At 51.8% G+C, this 20,985-nt stretch overlaps 3 protein-coding genes across 5 annotated transcripts in view; 2 read left to right on the forward strand and 1 right to left on the reverse strand.

Annotated features, from left to right (window-relative positions):
- The window catches only part of REM1 (RRAD and GEM like GTPase 1), a 753,594-nt gene that overhangs the window by 498,629 nt on the left and 233,980 nt on the right, over positions 1-20,985 (reverse strand). The gene's annotated exons all lie outside the window — the stretch shown is intronic.
- Positions 1-20,985, forward strand: part of NRSN2 (neurensin 2) — a 79,262-nt gene that overhangs the window by 41,050 nt on the left and 17,227 nt on the right. The gene's annotated exons all lie outside the window — the stretch shown is intronic.
- Positions 4,227-7,395, forward strand: SOX12 (SRY-box transcription factor 12). Its single transcript, XM_050807255.1, has one exon. The coding sequence runs from the start codon at positions 4,568-4,570 to the stop codon at positions 5,510-5,512; it is 945 nt and encodes a 314-aa protein (XP_050663212.1). The 5' UTR covers positions 4,227-4,567; the 3' UTR covers positions 5,513-7,395.

Here is a 20,985-nt window from a genome sequence, read left to right on the forward strand (position 1 = left end):
GAACCCGGGAGGAGAAAGTTGCAGTGAGCCGAGATCGGGCCACTGCACTCCAGCCTGGTGACAGAGCGAGACTCCATCTCACACACACACACACACACAATATATATATATTACTTTTGCAATAATAAAAAATAAACATACTTCTGCTCAGATAAAGAGAATATCAGTAAGCCCTAATATTAAGTTTTTCACAGTGAAAGCCCTTCAAAATTGCTTGACAAATAAATTCTAAGTATATTAACTGTGGGAAAAAATCTATGCTTGTGAAGACTTTGTAGACACATTTCTTAAAAATGAAGATTTCAGGAGACAAAATAAAGTCAGCTGGATAAAAAATGCACAGAGAGAAAAAAACATAACAAAATGTTAAGAAAGGGTGTCTCGGCTGGGCACGGTGGCTCATGCCTGTAATCCCGCACTTTGGGAGGCCGAGGCGGGCGGATCACGGGGTCAAGAGTTCGAGATCAGCCTGGCCAACATAATGAAACCCCATCTCTACTAAAAATATAAAAATTAGCCAGGCATGGTGATAGATGCCTGTAGTCCCAGCTACTTGGGAGGCTGAGGGAGGAGAATCGCTTGAACCCAGGAGGCAGAGGTTGTGGTGAGCCAAGATCGTGCCACTGCTCTTCAGCCTGGGCAACAAAGCAGGACTCCGTCTCAAAAAAAAAAAAAAAAACAAACAAAAACAAAAACAAAAGGAGTGGGTGTCTCTTGGCACTGGGACAATGAATCCCAACAAATGATATTTTTTCCTTAAATTTCAGAATTTTTGAAGTTTTACACAATGAATATTTTGTGATCTGAAAACTTTTTCTTCCCCTCCTCTTCCAATTCAGCAGCTGAATAATAATCTTGTGTTCATTGTCTACTACCGCTTAATATATTATTGCCAGACTTAGAGGCTTAACAAAGCAAACAGTTACCATCTCACAGTTTCTGTGGGTCATGAATCCAGGCAAAGTTTAGTTGCACGGTTCTGGCTCAGGGTCATTCATGAGGTTGCATTTAGGATGCTGGCCAGGGCTGCAGTCATCTGAAGCCCCTTGACTGGGGCTGGAGGATCTGATTCCAGGATGGATCACTCAGATGGCTGTTGGAAGTAGGTCTCAGTTCCTTGTTGGTGTTGGCAGGAGGCTTCAGTTCCTTACCACATAGACCTTTCCATAGGACTGCTTGAGTGCCCTCGCATGACAGCTGACTTCTCCCAGAATAAATGATACAAAATAAGACAGCCAGGAGGAAAACATAGAGCCTTTTACATCCAATCTCAGATATCACAAACCATCACTTCTGCCATATTCTATTAGTTAGAGGCAAGCTCACACTTAACGGGGGAAGGGGAGGAGGAATTAGCCTCTTTCTTTTGAAGGAAGGAACATGAAAGAATTTGTGAAGGGCCAGGCGCGGTGGCTCACCCCTGTAATCCCAGCACTTTGGGAGGCCAAGGGGGGCGGATCATGAGGTCAGGAGATCGAAGTCATCCTGGCTAACATGGTGAAACTCCGTCTCTACTAAAAAAATACAAAAGAAAAATTAGCAAGGCATGGTGGCAGGTGCCTGTAGTCCCAGCTAGTGGGGAGGCTGAGGCAGGAGAATGGCGTGAACCTGGGAGGCAGAGCTTGCAGTGAACCGAGATTGCGCCACTGTACTCCAGCCTGGGTGACAGAGCGAGACTCTGCCTCAAAAAAAAAAAAAAAAAAAAAAAAGAATCTGTGAACGTATTTTTGAAACACAAGAAAATTTCTGGCGATTTTCCCCCCCTCAAATTTCCCTCCTCCAATCCAACTACAACACATGAAACTCCTTAATCTTCCTAAAGTGCACCTCTGATCATGTCATCCTGCAATAAAGAAACTGTCCCTCGCTTCCCACAACCTGCGCTTGTCTGTTGCCCTCGACTTGCCTCCCTAAGAACAGGGACACTGTCTTGTCCCTGCAGCAACCCAGGGAACTCCATAACTTGGCTTCTGAGGACCAATTACCGTATTGCCCTTCAGCTCCAGCTCAACATAAACGCATCGTACACTCCCGTCTCTAGTCTTGACACCTGTCCATGCCCTCTCAATACCTTGTCCCAGGCTCTTTCCCATCTCCAGTCCCTTGCATTTGCTGTTTCCTCTGCCTGGAATGTTTTACATGGATGGTTCTTCATCATCTTGAGATCTAAACTCACCCCCATCTCTATCATCCTGTCCCAGTCACTCACCCTCTCATTATCTTGTTTCCTTTTCATTGTTGTTTGAGATAGGGTCTCACTCTGTTCCATAGGCTGGACTGCAGCGGTACGATCACAGCTCACTGGAGCCTCAACTTCCCAGGCTCAAGCGATCTTCCTGCCTCAGCCTCCCAAGTAGCTGGGACTAAAGGCACGGGCCATCACACCTGGCTAAGTTTTGTATTTTTCGTAGTGCTGGGATTGCAGGCATAAGCCACCGCGTCCCGTCTATCGTAAGTTTTATTGAACATTCACTAGGTATCAGGATGTGTTTACATGCATTATCTCATTTAATCTGTAAAACAACCATGTGAGGGAGAAACTGCATTATCCCCATTTTCAGGATAAGGAAAAGGAGGGACTGGGAATGTGAACACAGGAAGCGTGACTCCATCGGGTAGACTGCTCAGGCTGCAGATGTAAAGGTTTTACACGTAGGGTTTTCCAGATCTCAGCTTCTGAAAGGCGGAGGGACCACTTGGGCGGGAGCAGGGCCTCCTCTTTCCCAGCGCCCTGTGCCTTTAAGAGTTGCCCCCTCCCTCCAGGGATGCTCCAATTACTTTCTCCCCACCACCCCCACCCCGCGCCCCGCCACCCAGAGCATCACCCCGCCCCCCGCGCAGCGGAGCCGCACCTCGGTACTTTCTCCTGGCCCCACACCCTCAGGCTCGGCTCTTGGCCTTCGCTCGTCCAGAAGTGGGTGAGCTGTACCGCCAGAGGCGCATTCTCCCAGCCCCAAACTATGCCCGCTACGCCCCAGCGGAATGCCACCTTAAAGATCCTAATCCGGACACCTCCCAGCTCCTGCTTCCCAAGGGCGAGGCCTCAGCGCCCCCTCCCATCGCCCATGCTCGCGACGCCGTGAAGGTGACCTCCCCCAGGGGCGGCACACGCCCGGTGGTGCCCGAACTGGCTCACACGTGGTGAGCCGGGAGCGCGCGGCCACTCCCCGCCACGCGCCTCGTGCCGGCCACCCGGCCACGCCCCCAGGACTGGCTCCGCCCCGTGCCCCTGCACGCTTCTCCAGGCTTGGGTGGGGCGACGCGCCCAAGTCAGGCACCGCGCCGGCTACGGGGTGGGGTAGGACCTGGGAATGGCGCACCCACGCATCCTCGAATGTCGCCGGCGGTTTGTGAAAAGCGGGAAGTCCGCCCAGCTTAGGACCTTTGGCTGGCAGGCGAGGTGCCCCGCGGCCCTTGGTGCTGAGCTGGGGAGAGACAGTTGGGACCGCGAGCCTCGGAATCGAATCCTAGTCTGCGTGTTCTCGGTGTTTCCTATTTGGGAAGTGGGCATCATATTATCATATTCCTTTCTCCCTCGGGATTCTTGTGGAGCCTCAAACGAGATTAAATATATATGAGAAAGGGATTTGTTCATTGGGTCCAAAAGCATTGCTGGTCCCATATGTGGTTGGACCCTGTGTGTAGTAGGCGGAGGCAACATCTACGACAACCTGAGTCCGTCCCCTTAAGAAGCTTTCCTGAGTCTTGGTCCCTCCAAATTCTCTTCTGGGACGGTCCGAAAAGACGTCCCTGAAAGAGGAAAGGGCAGAATCCTACCTGACGGCAGGTGTCTCGGAATAAGCTAAAATTTAAAAGGCAACGCGGGGCAGGGACAAGCGTCCAGCGCCAGATGGGAGGCAGGCTCGCGTCCCCTATCCTTCCTCCAACCCCCAACCTAAGAAAAGAAACCGATCTCGCCGGTCTCCCCCAATCCCAGCCGCGAGACCGCCCAGCCCCGCAGCCCGAGCCCCGCCCCGCTCCGGCGGCCAGCGATTGGGAGATGCAAATACCGGCTTCTCTGCCCAGCAACGGGTGACGCTACGCCCGAGCGCGAGCGCGAGGCGTGGCCCGGCCGCAGCCCAAGCGGGCACCTAGGTGTTTACACGGGGCGGCCCCGCGCGCGCCGCAGCGGCCCGCAGACGGCGAGGGGGAGGGGTGGCGCGCGCGCCGGCGGGGCCGCGCGGGGAGAAAGACACTGAAAGGCGTCGGCGGCCGGGCGGGGAGCGGCGCGCGCGGGCCGCGGCGGAGCCGGAGGCTGCAGGAAGAGCCCGCGGGGGCCCGGACGGTGCAATTCCTCGGCCCCCGCAAAACAATGTGTGTTGTGCGCCAGGACGCAACTTGCCGGAGGTGGCGGGGGCGCGCCGAGCCCGCCTGAGACCGCGCTGACCTTCTCCCCCCGCCGTCCGTTGGGCCCGAGCGCCCAGCTCCTCGCTCCCCAGCTCGCGGGGGCCGGGCCGAGCCGTGGGGCGGGGCCGCCCCTCCGTCGCCGCTGCCTCCTCCCCCACCCCCAGCCGCGGAGGATGCGGACGGCCCCCGGCGGCGTCTAGCGGCCCCGGGCCCAGGCGCGATGGTGCAGCAGCGGGGCGCGAGGGCCAAGCGGGACGGCGGGCCGCCGCCCCCGGGACCCGGGCCGGCCGAGGAGGGGGCTCGCGAGCCCGGCTGGTGCAAGACCCCGAGCGGCCACATCAAGAGGCCGATGAACGCGTTCATGGTGTGGTCGCAGCATGAACGGCGGAAGATCATGGACCAGTGGCCCGACATGCATAACGCGGAGATCTCCAAGCGCCTGGGCCGCCGCTGGCAGCTGCTGCAGGACTCGGAGAAGATCCCGTTCGTGCGGGAGGCGGAGCGGCTGCGCCTCAAGCACATGGCGGATTACCCGGACTACAAGTACCGGCCGCGCAAAAAGAGCAAGGGGGCGCCCGCCAAGGCGCGGCCCCGCCCCCCCGGTGGTGGCGGCGGCGGCAGCCGGCTGAAGCCCGGGCCGCAGCTGCCTGGCCGTGGGGGCCGCCGAGCAGCGGGAGGGCCTTTGGGGAGCGGGGCGGCGGCGCCCGAGGACGACGATGAAGACGACGACGAGGAGCTGCTGGAAGTGCGCCTGGTCGAGACCCCGGGGCGGGAGCTGTGGAGGATGGTCCCGGCGGGACGGGCCGCCCGGGGACAAGCGGAGCGCGCCCAGGGGCCGTCGGGCGAGGGGGCGGCCGCCGCCGCCGCCTCCCCGACACCGTCGGAGGACGAGGAGCTGGAGGAAGAAGAGGAGGAGGCGACAGCGGCTGAGGAGGGCGAAGAGGAGACGGTGGCGTCGGGGGAGGAGTCGCTGGGCTTTCTGTCCAGGCTGCCCCCTGGCCCGGCCGGCCTGGACTGCAGCGCCCTGGATCGCGACCCGGACCTGCAGCCTCCCTCGGGCACGTCGCACTTCGAGTTCCCGGACTACTGCACCCCCGAGGTTACCGAGATGATCGCGGGGGACTGGCGCCCGTCTAGCATCGCCGACCTGGTTTTCACCTACTGAGCCCACCGTCAGCGGGGCGCGCACGCCCCCAAACCAGCTGTTTACATACAGGAATCAGGTATTGGGGCCCCTCGGAGGCCGAGGCTGGCACCCCATCTCCCGCGTAGCCTCCCCCCTCCTGGATGTGCCCATCCCCCCTCAGATCCAGACATGCCCCTCCCCCGCAGACACACCCCAAGGCAGCCCAACCCCCACCCCTTCCCTGACACCCAAGCCCCTCCCCACGTTGCCCCCTCCTGCACAGCCACCAGCAGCCAGCCCCCTCCGATACACCTCCCGTCTTCTCCTACAGACCTGCACCCCTCCCCCCTTTTGCACACGCCCCTCCTCGTGGCCGGAGGACCCGCCCCCTCTCTTGCTCTGGAATCCCTCCTCCCTCGCCCAGCCTGCCTTCTCCGGGTTAGGGGGGCGATGCGGCTGGGTGGCAACGCGCGCTCCTCCTGTGCCCCTCCCTTCCCTGGGGGGAGGGGCGCACTCCTTTTATCCCCGGAACGCTAGGGCCCGCCTCTCCGCTGGGGCCCACCCCCTTCGTGCGCATGCTTAATGCTTCTTGGGAGGAGGGGGCTGGTCCCAGTGGAGCCGCACTCTTCGCCCGCTCCGGGCAAAAGCGGGGGCGAGTGTAGAGCGATCCTGGGAAATCCTTTGATCCGGGAGTCCTAGGTTTCCTCTCCACCCAACGGGGCGTCGCTGCCTTAATGGGAGGAGCACTCGGAAGGGTTGGTTTGGGCCTGAAACTCTCCCAAGTGGCATAGCCCCTTTTCCGGTATGGGGTCTCCTGCATCCACGCGCACGACCTCTCGGATCGCGTGGCTGCCTCTACTGTCTATCTGTACGTCCCTTTTTTCCCCCAACTGGGAATTGGGAGGTAGGGTCTTTCTCTGGAAATCCAGCAGTAGAGGAAAGGACCACTCAAGAAAACTCAAAACCAAGACACCTTACCAGTCTGTTTGGGGACAGGATCCCTGCTGCTCCCCCCTCACCCCCTCCTGGGAAGTGCCCGCTCACCTCAGGGCACCCGAAACCTGGGCTCCTCCCTAAGCCCACCGGCCCTTCCTGTCACCCAGGTCCACCCTCAGTACCCACAGCTGCAGTATTCAGCGGGAAAAACTGAGGCACTTTGGTGCTAGGGGTTTGGGACTGAGGCGTGGATGGCAGATGTGATGGCAGGAAGAGTCCCGCTTTTAAACATCTGGCTTGAGAGAGACCATCGATTTGGCCAGTGAGACTGAGTATGGATTCCGAGTAGAGGTGGGCCGTTTGCACCTCGGTTTTTCCACCTGAGAAATGGGGAGAACGCTGTTGTTAGGAGAAAGTTGTGTCCAGTTCAGGGTGCCCTCGGGAGCCCTGTCCCTGATGCTGTGACCCCTCTCACGCCGCCATCTCTCTGTCCAGCCCCGCCCCTCCGGCCTCCCCACACTCCCCTTGCCCTCACTACCTGTATCTCACCGGCGTGTGTTCACCCTCCTGGGTGGCTCACACACTCTCATTCACACACACAAATCTCAGGAACAAACGGTCCCAGAGTCCTCCGGGACCCCTGTCCAGGGTCTCTGCAGGTCTCTGCCCCACGCGTTCCCGTCGCTGACAAAGCCACCAGCTGCCTCCTTTAAGCTTGGTGCTCCGGCTCTGGGCCTTTCTTGCGCTCTTTCTTTCTCTCTCTCTCTTTTTTTTTTTTTTTTTTTTTTTTTTTAAGAAAAACAACAACAACAAAAAAAGACAATGAAAAAAAAAACCGTCATGTGAGTGAAGAGATGTCACTGTCTGTGGTCTTGGAGAACTAGTCTCGTAGCTGAGGGGTGGGGTCCCTCCGTCTGGGCCACTGGCACCCGCAGCAGGACTCCGCCAGTCTGATGCCAGGACTGAATAAAGTGTATTTGCCCCGACCTTGCCCTGTGGTTCTGCATGTCTGTGCTTTTCCTCAACCCTCCCTAAACAGTTTGCCAGGTTCAAGTCCGTGTGATTTGGGCCTGAGCTGGGTGTCCCAGGGCAAGCCACCTGGCCTGTCTAGGCTTCTATCTCAGGAATCCCTGGCCTTCATGAAGAATAGCAAACTCATCCCTGTAGGGACCAGGCAGGTAACATAAACAATGACTCTAGGTGGACACTGGTGTCATGACCCACTTCAAGGGGCCTACCTCTTGCCAGTTGTGACCCTGTGGGAATGCAGTCCACAGTGGCCAGGTGGCCAGATTTTTTCAAGAGAAGCTGGATGGATGTTTCTGAGTCATCTTAATTTCAAAATGAAAGCTGACTCATATTTTTAAATCTCTGTGGGCCAAATGAAACAAGTATGCAGGCAGGTCTGGTCTGAGGGGGCTGGCTTGACCATGCCTTTCTGTGCCTTTAATGAGGATTAAGAAGCAAAATTGGGCCACACTCTGGACTCAAAGCCCAGCTCCACCACTGAGTACCCGTGTGACCTTGATTGAAAAAATTAACTAAGTCCCAACTCTTCTTTCCATATGTGTAACATGGGGATAATAATAGTAGCTGCTTCACAGGATGAAATGAAGTTTGAGGTGAGAAGCATTCAACATGGTGCCCATCATGTTACTCCATTGTTAGAGAAGGAAACAGGGTCAGGCGGGGAAGCAACTTACAGGAGGGCCTGCAAGCAGCCAGGGTCAGAGACAGGGCTTGGTTCTGCCTCCTGGTGAAGCATGGCTTCGGGGTGCTGCCTCTCCCTCCCTGTTTGAATCTGCAGATTGTGTTAGGCCCCCAGCTGAGGGCCTGGAGTGGTGGGATTGGTCCCAGTGCCTGGCACACACTGACCTGCAGAGTAGATTAACTGAATGACCAGAGAGCAACAGAAGTGTAGTGATTCTTGTCTTTGAGGTTCTGACTAGTGTTTTACAGCAGAGTCCAAGGCTTTTCCCTCCTTTGTCCCTCTGACACCCCTCCCCCTAATTCTTCATCTGTCAGATCCAGTGTATTCCTAAGCTGGAACAAAGCCCCTTTTTTCCCAGTAAGAGCCAGGGCTGAGTGTGGAAATTACAGTGACTGCTTCGTCTCAGCCTCTCTGGTTGAAAGCAAGCTGGCCAAAAAAAAAAAAAAAAACCTGAAAGAGGAGGTAGAGTTGAGAAGGTGTGGAAGATAGGGGTACCTGCCCCCAGAACTCCCTTCAAGGGAGGACTTCCCCAGCTATGGGAAGTGCCATCAGGGTGGCCACAGCTGCAGAGAGCCACTTCACCTGAGACCACGCCCTTCCTGGGGCAGCCTGTATCTGGTGTCTGAGTGAGGCATGGTATAAACACCTGGTCATTTCCATCCAACATGGGACAGACACTGGCAGGCAGTACTCCCAGCAGGCCCAGAACAGCCAGGGCTTCGTCAGGCCTGCAGCACAGTTTGACTTCCTATGCCCAGGCCTGCTTCCTCTTCTTTTCACAGGTGCTTATTCCTAATAAACATCTTGCAACCCAAACTCAGTCTCATTGTCTGTTTCTAGAGAAACCCAGTCTACAACAGAGGGTTCAAGGGACTGGACGAAGGGAATTGGGTCAGTGGCCCAGCAACTGCAGCTAAGCCCGTTGGATGTATCCCAATGTCAAGAGTCTTCACCAGCGCCATCAGCACCAACCTAGGGGCTGCACACTTTCCTAGTCTGTACATCAGTCATGTCAATCAGAGACTCCAGCCTCAGCCCACAGGCCCTCCAGGGCCCCCTGCTGATACCGTTCTCACTGCCAGTCCCTCCCCTGGTAAAAGCAGGTAGGAGGGAGGTCGTCATCTGAGTTAGTCTTAAAGAATAGCCTGGAATGGGATGCACCGTAAAATGCCTGACTGGAGATAATGCTAGAGAGCTGTGGGACCTTGGGACCTTGGGCAATCCTCTTCCCCTTTGTGGGCCGAATGGGGGAGTCGGTAATAGGACTAGAAAAGGGACCATATTTTGGTTCCTTCCATTTCAGATGCCGACCTGAAAGGTTGGGGAGACAACTGCTTATGGGGTCTCTGGGGCCACCTAGTGGCTAAGAGGAGTAGAACCAAAGTTTGTGCAGTTGGGAGGTGGGAGTCAGGGTGTATCCCAGGCCAAGCAACTGACTTGCACTCCAGTCTCACTACATTCATGCAGTCCTGTTGACTCATTGCTGGGTCATGCCCCTTGCCTGGGTGGTGTGAGCCACCCTGCTTCCAAGGCTTTCAGAACACCATACGCTGATGTATTGTTTCTCATCTATTGCTGTGCAACAAATTGCCACCGGCTTAGCAGTGTAAAACAACATGCATTTGTTATTCCAGTCTCCATGGGTCAGGAGTCCAGCATGCCTTAGCTGGGTCTCTGCTCAGGATCTCACAAGGCAGCAACTGGGGAGCTGGTGGCCTGCATCCTTCCTGGAGCTCAGCAGCCTTTTCCAAACTCTCATGGTAGTGGGCAGAATTCAGTTCCTTGTGCTTATAGGACAGAGATCCCTGTTCTATTGCTGGCTGTCAGTTAGTGCCACTCCTGATTACTACAAGCTGCTCAGTTTCTTGCCACAAGGCCCCCACAGGACCTCCCCAGCTTTCTCACAATATTGCAACTTATTTTGTCAAGGCCAGCGGAGAATTTTTCTGCTGCTTGGAGTCACTTGGCTCAGGGAAGGTTTAAGCTCTCTTTTAAAAGCCTCCCTTGGCCGGGCACGGTGTGTTCAAACCTGTCATCCCAGCACTTTGGGAGGCCGAGGTGGGTGGATCACCTGAGGTCAGCCCAGTTCGAGACCAGCCTGGCCAAATGGTGAAACCCCGTCTCTAGTAAAAATACCAAAATTAGCCTGGTGTGGTGGCAATCGCCTGTAATCCCAGGTACTTGGGAGGCTGAGGCAGGAGAATCACTTGAACCTGGGAGGCGGAGGTTGCAATGAGCCAAGACCAAGTCACTGCACTTCAGCCTGGGTGACAGAGCGAGACTCTGTCTCGAAAAAAAAAAAAAAGAGAAAAGCCTTCCCTAATTAGGTCAGAGTCACCCAGGAATATCTCCTTTTTGATTAGACATCAACTAATGTGGAATCTTCATATGTGCAAAAAATCCCTTCACCTTTGCAGGATCTTGTAGCCTTGTAAGAGTGACAGCCATCATACTACATTTGCTGACACTCAAAGGGAGGAGGCTGTCTAGGGCAGCTACACCAGAGACTGGGAATCTTGGCGGCCATCTTAGAATTCTGCTTATCAAACACCTATAATCCCAGCACTTCGGGAGGCCAAGGTGGGAGGATTTCTTGAATTCAGAAGTTCGAGACCAGCCTGGCCAACAAAGCAAGACCTCATCTCTACTAAATTTTTTTTTTTTTAAATTAGCTGGGCATGGTGGTGCACACCTGTAGTCTCAGCTACTTGGGACGCTGAAGTATCATAGCTGAGGATTCTCAGGTCTACATCTCCATCCCAGACATGGCTAGACTAACTGCCTTCTTGTCATCTCCACTGGTATATCTAATTGGCGCCTCAAACTTGACATGCCAAAAAATGAACTCTTGTTTCCACAGCGCTCCCAAGCCTGCTTCCACACACTACATCTTCACAGCTGATGTGAAATGAAAGGCTAAAACCTCTCAGTTATCCTTGATGCCTCTTTTCCTCCCAGCACCATCTCCCTTATACCCTTTTGGCTCTACCTTCAAAATATGCCCTGTGTCTTGTCACTTCTCACATCATCCATGGCCTCTGGGTCCAGGATATAAGGGCATACGAAGGGCTTCTTGCGTTTTCCTTTGCCCCACTCATAGTCTTATTGTCCACACAGCAGCCAGAGTGATCTGGTTAAACCGTAAATCCCAGCACACCCTGCCTCTGTTCAAAACTCTCCAAATACTCTCATTCAGTAGAAGCCAGGGTCCTCAGCATGGCCTCCAAAGCCCCATGAGAAGTGGCCTGTGGCTCAGCCTGGGCCTCATCTGCTACTACTTTTTCTGTTTCTCACATGCTCAGTCACACTGGTCTCCTTGCTGTTCCTCAAAAGTGCCAATCACACTTCCGCCTGAAGGCTTTTGCACATGCTTTTCCCTCTGCTTAAAATACCCTTCCTCTGGCTGGGCGCAGTGACTCACGCTTGTAATCCCAGCATTTTGGGAGGTCCAGGTGGGTGGATCACCTGAAATCAGGAGTTCGAGACCAGCCTGGCCAACATGGCGAAACCCCGTCTCTACTAAAAACACAAAATTAGCTGGGCGTGGTGGCACATGTCTGCAGTCCCAGTTACTCAGCAGGCTGAGACAGGAGAATCACTTGAATCCAGGAGGCAGAGGCTGCAGTAAGCTGAGATCGCATCACTGCACTGCAGCCTGGGCAAGACAAAGCGAGACTTCGTCTCAAAAAACAAACAAAAAATACCCTTCCTCCAGATAGCCACATGTCTTACTTTCTTCAGGTCTCAGCTCCCAGCGTACTACCTCAAAGTGCCCTGGAGTAGGTACAGGGAGTACCTCACAGTGTCCTCCCTGACCATCCATATAAAGTAACATCCTCCATAAACTATCCTGTCACTTTGCTTTATTTTTCTTAATAGCGTTTATCACTACCTGGCATTTATCACGTGAGGTTTTTATTTTTTGTCTCTGTCTCTCCAGTTTTTATGTAAGCTTCTTAAGGAAGGAATGACTCTGGATTGGACTCCTTGCCTTAGCGCATTCACTCACCCATTCAACAAACATTATTAAGCGTCTGGGCTGGGCATGGTGGCTCATGCCCATAATCCCGGCACTATGGGAGGCCGAGGTGGGAGGATCACTTGAAGCCAGGAGTTTGAGACCAGCCTGGGCAAGAAAACAAGACCCTGCCTCTAAAAAATATAATTAAAAAAATTAGCCAGGCACAGTGGCGTGAGCCTGTAGTCCCAGCTACTCAGGAGGCTGAGCCGGGAAGATTCCTTGTGCCCAGGAGTTCAAGGCTGCAGTGAGCCATGGTCACGCCACTACACTCCAGCCTGGGTGACAGAGTTAGACCCTGCCTGTAAAAAAAAGCGGGGGGGGCAGGGTGGGGAAGGTCTGCCTTGACCAGGCTGCGTGCTAGGTGCTGGGCGTACAAAAGTGAAAAACGTGATTTGTCCTCAGTGAGCTCACAGGTCTGAGGAGACACATAAACCCAGGAATGGAAATGCTTTGCTGGCGATGGACAGTGAGTCTGGGAGAACACACTGAGGAGACACTTAACCCAGACATGGAGCGGGGCGTGGTCAGGTCATTCCCTGGAGGAGGTGATGTTTAAGCTGTGGCCTGAAACCTCAGTAGGATGTGATGACCTTAGAACATGGCTATACGTTCTTTGACATTCCTCCTTTAAATTACCTTCCCTTTGAATCTGGGTTGGCCTTCATGATCCACTTGTAACCAACAGGACACAGCAGACATGATGCTGCAGGATTTCCAAGGCTAAGTCATGCTGAACCGCCATGTTGAAAGGCCAACAGCCAAGACTGCCATGTGGTGAAGCAGCCCAGGCCACGTGGGAAGACCGTGTGTAGGTAGGTGCTCCAGTTGACAGCTAAGCCCAGGCACCAGACTTATGAGTGGAGAAGCCTCCAGCTGATTCCAGCCCCTCATAATTCAAGTCACTCCCAGCTGTTGGACAGCCTTCCCAGCAGAGGCCCAGCCATCACAGAGCAGAGACAAGCCATCCCTTCTATATCCTGTCTGAATTCCTGACCCACAGAGTCCATGAACATAATGAGATGGCAGTAGTCCACACTATTAGGTTTTGGAGCAGTTTGTTATGAAGTAATAATTGAAACAATAGGATAAAGGCAGAGTGAGGTGAAGGAAAGGACTTTACAGATGCCAGCAACAGTACATGGGAAGACCTGGTAAGAGTGGCTGACACAGAAGCTAACCAGCTTGCGGGCACGGTGTGGAGAGAGAAGGGTGAGGGGCAAGAGTGAGGACCTTGAAAGTATTTGGACTTTATCCCGAGTCTCCACACTGCAGCCCAAGGGGTCAAGGAGTCTTTTTTTTTTATGGTAAACATGGGGTCTTGCTATGTTGCCCAGGCTGGTCACAAACTCCTGGCTTTCAGAGATCCTCCTGCCTTGGCCTCCTAAAGTGCTGAGATTACAGGTGTGAGCCACTGTGCCCGGCCTCCAAGGGGTCTTCTTTTTTTTGAGACTGCGTCTTGCTCTATTGCCCAGGCTGGAGTGCAATGGCACAATCTCGGCTCACTGCAATCTCCGCCTCCTGGGTTCAAGCAATTCTCCTGCCTCAGCCTCCCGAGTAGCTGGGATTACAGGCACATGCCACCACACCTGGCTAATGTTTGTATTTTTAGTAGAGACGGAGTTTTACCATGTTGGTCAGGCTGGTCTTGAACTCCTTACCTCATATGATCCGCCCGCCTCATCCTCCCAAAGTGCTGGGATTACAGGTGTGAGCCACCATGCCCAGCTGGGGTCTTTTGAAAACACAAACCTGACCATTGCTGTAAACCTTTAAATGGCCCCTTATTACCCTCAAGATAAACTCTCAAGTTCTTGACTTGAAATTCAAGGCATTTTGCAGTTGACTCCCTCGCTCTTTTATAGATTTATCTTCGGTCACTTTATCTTTCATAGATTTATCCTCAAACTGCCTCAGCTACACAAGGCCACTCTCCAGTGACAATGCTTCCCGCCTCACCCATGCTATTTAATCTTTGTTCATGTGGAGGAATTAGAGGGACTTTAGGCTAATCACCTTGCCTTTCGAGGCCTCAGTTTCCCCATCTGTGTGATTAGGTGGTTGGACTAGAAGTCTCTGTTTGCTTTGTTTTGTTTTGTTTTTGTTTTTGTTTGAGACCGAGTTTCACTCTGTCACCCAGGCTGGAGTGCAGTGCCGTGATCTCGGCTCACTGCAACCCGTGCCTCCCAGGTTCAAGTGATTTTTTCTGCCTCAGCCTCCCGAGTAGCTGGGATTACAGGCATGCACCACCACGCTCAGGTAATTTTTGTGTATTTTCAGTAGGGACAGGGTTTCACCATGTTGGCCAGGCTGGTCTTGAACTCCTGACCTCAAGTGATCCACCTGCCTCAGCCTCTCAAAGTGCTGAGATTGCAGGTGTGAGCCACAACACCCAGACTTAGATATCTGTCTCTTAAGAGCATATCTAGCCTGGCATTCTAGGAGTCTATGAAAAGGAGGGAGAAAGGTGTCTGTAGCCAAACCTGCCTGTCTAGCTTCTTCTAGGTTGCCTAGCAATGGATGCCAACCATCTCCCCCATCCTTGGGGGTTTCTTAGCAACCCAGTTTCTCACCCTTAGCTGTTTTCAGGGTTTCCTTTTAACTAAATGTCAAGCTTTGCTCTTTCTCCTCCAGAAAACCAGAGGTCAAGGGTCTCTGTGCAGAGCTGGATACAAGCCAGAATACACAGAGACCTGGGTTTCAGGTCAGTAGAGGATTTGCTTTGTGACTTGGAGAAGGAGGTCTTTGACCTCTCTGGCTTTCATTTCAGGCTGTGATTACCTGTCATACGCTCCTCAGAGTTCTTCTTCTTCTTTTTTTTTTTTTTTTTTTTTGAGACCTAGTCTCACTCTGTTGCCCAGGCTGGAGTGCAATGGCGTGATCCCGGCTCACTGCAGCCTCCGCCTTCCTGGTACAAGCAGTTCTCCTGCCTCAGCCTCCCAAGTAACTGGGATTACAGGCACCTGCCACCACACCCAGCTAATTTTGTATTTTTAGTAGACACGGCGTTTCACTATGTTAGCCAGGCTGACCTTGATCTCCTAATCTCTGCGATTGCAGGCATGAGCCACTGTGCCCAGACTGTTCTTTTTTATTTTTTGAGACAGAGTCTCACTCTGTCACCTAGGCCGGAGTACAGTGGCACAGTCTCAGCTCACTGCAACTTCCACCTCCCAAGTTCAAACGATTCTTCTGCCTCAGCCACCAAAGTAGCTGGGATTACAGGTGAACACCACCACGCCGGGCTAATTTTTTGTATTTTTTGGTAGAGACGGGTTTTTGCCTTGTTGGCCAGGCTGGTCTTAGACTCCTGACCTCAAGTGATCCGCCAGCATCGGCCTCCCAAAGTGCTGGGATTACAGGCATGAGCCACTGTGCCCAGCCCTCTGTATTGTTCTGATTTTAGTATATGTGCTGCTGAAATGAGCACTTCCCTCTTCTCTTGTATGTGTTTGGTTCGATTACTAAATTTATTCACTTTTGCAATAAACCTTTACTGAGCACCTACTATGTTCCAGGCACTGTCTTAAGGACTGGGGATTTGTTGGTGAAAAGCAGACATAGTCCCTTCCCTCACAGACCTTATACTCTAGTAAATGGAAACATATAATGAATACACAGATAAATGCACATAATGATGTCATGCAGTGAAGGGGACAAAGTGTAAGGAGGGGCTACTATTTTAGGTGGGGGGGTTGTATCAGTCAAGATGGGCTAGGGAAGTCAGAGAAGGTTGGGAAGAAAAAGGCTGGCTTCCCCCTTTCTCCCCCTAACTTCCTGTGGATGCCTCACTTTGTGTGACCTCAGCTAGAGGCCAGCTAACAAAGGAGGATGAGTAACTTCCAGGGGTCAGCTCTGCAGAGCAGGAAAGAGCAAGAAATCCACTGGAAGCAAGAAGGCCCAAAAGTACCTTGGGAGGTATGCAGCTTTTTCAGCTCACTCACTGCCTGTAAACTGTCGGGGACCCTAAGATCATTAAAAAAATATTTTGAGGGCTGGGCATGGTGGGTCACGTCTGTAATCGCAGCACTTTGGGAGGCCGAGATGGGTGGATCACCTGAGGTCGGGAGTTCGAGACCAGCCTGACCAACATGGAGAAACACCATCTCTACTAAAAATACAAAATTAGCCAGGCGTGGTGGCGTGTGCCTGTAATCCCAGCTACTCGGGAGGCTGAGGCAGGAGAATCGCTTGAACCTGGGAGTTGGAGGTTGCAGTGAACTGAGATCGTGTTATTGCACTCTAGCCTGGGCAACAAGAGCGAAACTCTCTCTCTCTCTCTCTCTCTCTCTCTCTCTCTCTATATATATATATATATATATAGTGGTAAAATACAGATAGCATAATATTTACCGCCTTAACCATCTATAGGTGTACAGCTCATTTGACATTAAGTATAGTCACATTGTTGTGCAACCATCACCATCATCCATCTTGAGAACTCTTCATCCTGCGAAACTGAAGTTCTGGACCCACTATGCATTAACTCTCCATTCCCCACTCCCCCTAGCTCCTAGCAACCACATTCTGCTTTCTATATGTATGAATTTGACTATGGTAGATGTCTCATATAAGCAGAATCATACAGTGTTTGCTTTTCGTGACTGTTGTATTTCACTTTGCATCATGTCCTCAAGGTTCATCCATGTTGTAGCATGTATCAGAATTTCCTCCCTTTCTAAAGCTGAGTAATATTCTACTGCATGTGTATATCACATCTTGCTTATCCTTTTATCTGTTGATAGACACTTGGGTTGCTTCCACCTTTCAGGCTATTGAGAACAATGTTGCTATGAAAATGGGTTTGGAAATGGCTCTTCAAGATACACTGCTTTCAGTTCTTTTTTTTCTCTGAGACAGTCTCACTCTGTTGCCCAGGCTGGAGTGCAGTGGTGCAATCTCTGCTCACTGCAACCTGCACTTCCTGGGTCCGAGTGATTCTCCTGCCTCAGTCTCCTGAGTAGCTGGGATTACAGGCGCACACAACCGCACCTGGTGTGTGTGTGTGTGTGTGTGTGTGTGTGTGTGTATTTTTAGTAGAGACGAGGTTTTGCCATGTTTGTCAGGCTGGTCTCGAACTCCTGACTTCAGGAGTTCTCTGCCTCCCAAAGTGCTGGGATTACAGGAGTGAGTCACCGTGCCTGACCTCAGTTCTTTGGGGTATATACCTAGAAGTAAAATTGCTGGATCATGTGGTAATTCTATTTTTACTTTTTCAAGGAATCACTATGCTGTTTTCCATAGCATCTGCACCATTTTTCATTGTTATCAACAATTCACAGGGTTCCAGTTTCCTCACATCCTTGCCAAAACTTGTCATTCTGTTTTGTTTTATGGTAGCCATCCTAATGAGCATGAAGTGACTAGGATCATTTTGAGACCCAAACAGTCACAGGCTTTTTCTTGTTGTTGTTGTTGCCCAGGCTGGAGTACAGTGATGCAATCACAGTTCACTGCAGCCTTAACCTCCTTGGGCTCAGGTGAACCTCCCACCTCAGCCTCCCAAGGAGCTGGGACTACAGGCACACACTACCACATCCAGCTAATTTTTGTGTGTTTTGTAGAGACAGTTGTGCCATGTTGGCCAGGCTAGTCTTGAATTCCTGGGCTCAAGCAATCCACCCGCCCCCAGCCTCCCAAAGTGCTAGGATTACAGGCAGCCAGCCTCTTAGGCTTTGTAGCCCAGGTTTGTGATTTCTTTGGCAGTACAATTCTCTTAAAAACTTAGGTTTCGGCCGGGCGCGGTGGCTCAAGCCTGTAATCCCAGCACTTTGGGAGGCCGAGACGGGCAGATCACGAGGTCAGGAGATCAAGACCATCCTGGCTAACACGGTGAAACCCCATCTCTACTAAAAAATACAAAAAAAAACTAGCCGGGCGAGGTGGCGGGCGCCTGTAGTCCCAGCTACTCGGGAGGCTGAGGCAGGAGAATGGCGTAAACCCGGGAGGCGGAGCTTGCAGTGAGCTGAGATCCGGCCACTGCACTCCAGCCTGGGCGACAGAGCCAGACTCCCTCTCAAAAAAAAAAAAAAAAAAAAAAAAAAAACCTTAGGTTTCTGGCTGGGCGCAGTGGCTCACGCCTGTAATTCCAGCACTTTGGGAGGCCGAGGCGGGCGGATCACCTGAGGTTAGGAGTTCGACACCAGCCTGACCAACAGGGTGAAACCCCGTCTGTACTAAATACAAAAAAATTAGCCGGGCATGGTAGCACATGCCTGTAATTCCAGCTACTTGGGAGGCTGAGGCAGGACAATCACTTGAACCCAGGAGGTGGAGGTTGCAATGAGCCAAGATTATGCCATTGCACTCTAGCCTGGGCAACAAGAGCGAAACTCCATCTCAAAAAAAAACTTAGGTTTCTTATCCATTTAACTGTAGTTAATGGTACTAAAACCATACCCACAATACTTTTCAATACATTGTTCTTAAGTCTGCTTTTTTCCTTTGCTTCCTATCCCAAAGCTGTCACTCTCAATGTAACGGCAATTAGCAAGAATAACAGGTGGCAGAGTTGCACCTCTAATATGCTCTTGGCTCTGAGAGTTTTTACAGGCATTTTTCACTCAAAGCCTTTAAAAAAAAATGCAATCTTATACTTTAGCTGATTCTAGCCTTGAAGTACTTTAATTGATAAGAAAAAATTTTTGGCAGGGCGTGGTGGCTCATGCCTATAATCCCAGCACTTTGGGAGGCTGAGGTGGGCAGATCACCTGAGGTCAGGAGTTTGAGACCAGCATGACCAACATGGAGAAACTCCATCTCTACTAAAAATACAAAATTAGCTGGGCAAGGCGGCACGTGCCTGTAATCCCAGCTACTCAGGAGGCTGAGGCAGGAGAATCGCTTGAACCCGGGAGGCGGAGGTTGCCTTGAGCCAAGATTGTGCCATTGCACTCCAGCCTGGGCAACAAGAGCAAAACTCCGTCTCAAAAAAAAAGAAAAGAATTTTTTAAAACTTGCTGGGAAGGCCACACTCTTCACTTAGTCTTTGCCCTGAAGCATTTTAATGAATTGCTAATTTTAGTATGCTTAGCACCTTTTTAAAGCTCATCTCTTTCTACTTGGGATCCAGAAATGTCAGACTTTTCCACTTCTGCAAGGACCTACATTTCTGAACTTGTTTTCCTTTTATTTCGACTTGTAGGTCAGCCAGTTCATTTCTGAGCTTATCTTTCTCTTGAATATTTTGACAAATGCAGCCAAAGGTGCCCATAGAGTCTGCTTTCCAAGTTACTGAAGTAAAAGTTTTACCAAATGTTTTGCTTTTGTATGACAAGGATTACCAGCTTCCCTGCTGGCTGCCACAACCACTAAGTCACTGCTGCACATTTTGGTTTTGATGACATAAGCACCCTACTTCTGGTACCAATTTCTTTATCAATGAGGATAGGCTGCATTTTGACATAGTAACAAATGAACTCTGAAATACCAGTGGATTAACATGACGAAGGCTTATTTCCTGCTTAAACAGATTCTGATACTGTGACTTTCCACAGCAGCTGTCCTCACGCAATGGCTCAGCAGTCCAGTCCGCTTCCATCTTCTGGTCCACCATGTCAACATGCAGTCTCCACAGTTGTTATGGCAGGAGAAAAGATAATGGAGGGTCATGCATCAGCTCTTCAGTGCTGTAGCAGTTTTGAAACATAGTCCCCTAATTATTTGACATTTCTGCTACTGAGAGGGAGGAGTCTCCTCCCCTTGGATGTGGCCTTATGACAAGTAGAATAGAGTGGGAGTGATATTGGAGCAGTTTCTAAGCTCTGGCCTTAGGAATCTTGCAGTGTTTACCTCCTCTTTCTTGGGATACTCATTCTGGGGATCCAGCCACCAGGCTATGAGGAAGCTTAATAAACTGTGTAGAGTACCACATGGAAAACTGAGGCCCCTGGTCCTGAGCCCCACCTGAGCCCCAACAACAGCCATCACCAACTTGCCGCCAACTTGCCAGCCATCACCAACTTGCCAGCCAAAGTGGACAAGCCGCCTTGGAAGTAAATCTGTCCAGTCCCCTGTTTAGCAACCCAGCTATTGCCAAGTGGAACAGATATGAGCCTTCTTGCTGAGAATTGCCCAAATTACAGATTTGTTAGTAAAATAATGATTGTTGTAGTTTCAAATCACTAAGTTTTAGGGTGGTTTGTTAGGCAGCAGTAGCAACTGGAACAAACTCTTTGGCCCAGAAGTGACATGCATCACTCTGCTCATAGTTCATTCGCCAGAAGTAACCACAGGGCTTTGCCTAACTCCAAGGGGACTGGTGAAGCACATGGAAATTTAGCGAGCAGTCTATGTCTCTACCACAGGGTTTAAATAAACCCTCTTTGATAAGGTGACACATGAGCAGAGAATAAAGCAGGAAGCTAGCCATGCAGATATCAAGAGAAAAAGCAATAAAAGCACCGAAACAAAAAGTGCAGAGGTTCTGGAGCCTGGAGGTAGGACTTTGCCCAATATCTTTGTTCATTCAAGGAATAGCCAGGAGACCAGTGTGGCTGGAGTGAGGGAGTGGAGGAAGATGAGAGCAAAGAGTAAGGTTGGGAGGAGAAGGCAGTAGATCCTCTACGGATGCATAGACCACAGTAAGGATTGGTTTCAGATGTCTGCTGCTGCAAAAACAAACCACTTTAGTGTCTGCCAATATTCTGTGGGTTTTTGAGATTCCATGGAACCGTTCTTGTAGTCATGATGTTATCTGAGGGCGCTCATATGGCCTGGAATATCCAAGACTCACTCACATGATGCTGTCCAGTACAGTAGCTGGTGCCAGCTGTGGGCTGGAGGTTGCCTGGGGCTGATTTCTGGAGCTCCTCCATGTGGGCTTTCCATGTGGCTTGGGCTTCTTTG

The sequence above is a fragment of the Macaca thibetana genome, chromosome 10 (genome assembly GCF_024542745.1).
Source record: "Macaca thibetana thibetana isolate TM-01 chromosome 10, ASM2454274v1, whole genome shotgun sequence".
In the NCBI taxonomy this organism is placed as follows: domain Eukaryota; kingdom Metazoa; phylum Chordata; class Mammalia; order Primates; family Cercopithecidae; genus Macaca; species Macaca thibetana.

Excerpts from the sequence above, each read along its gene's own strand:
- SOX12 (XM_050807255.1), top strand. The coding sequence starts at position 4,568 with ATGGTGCAGCAGCGGGGCGCGAGGGCCAAGCGGGACGGCGGGCCGCCG.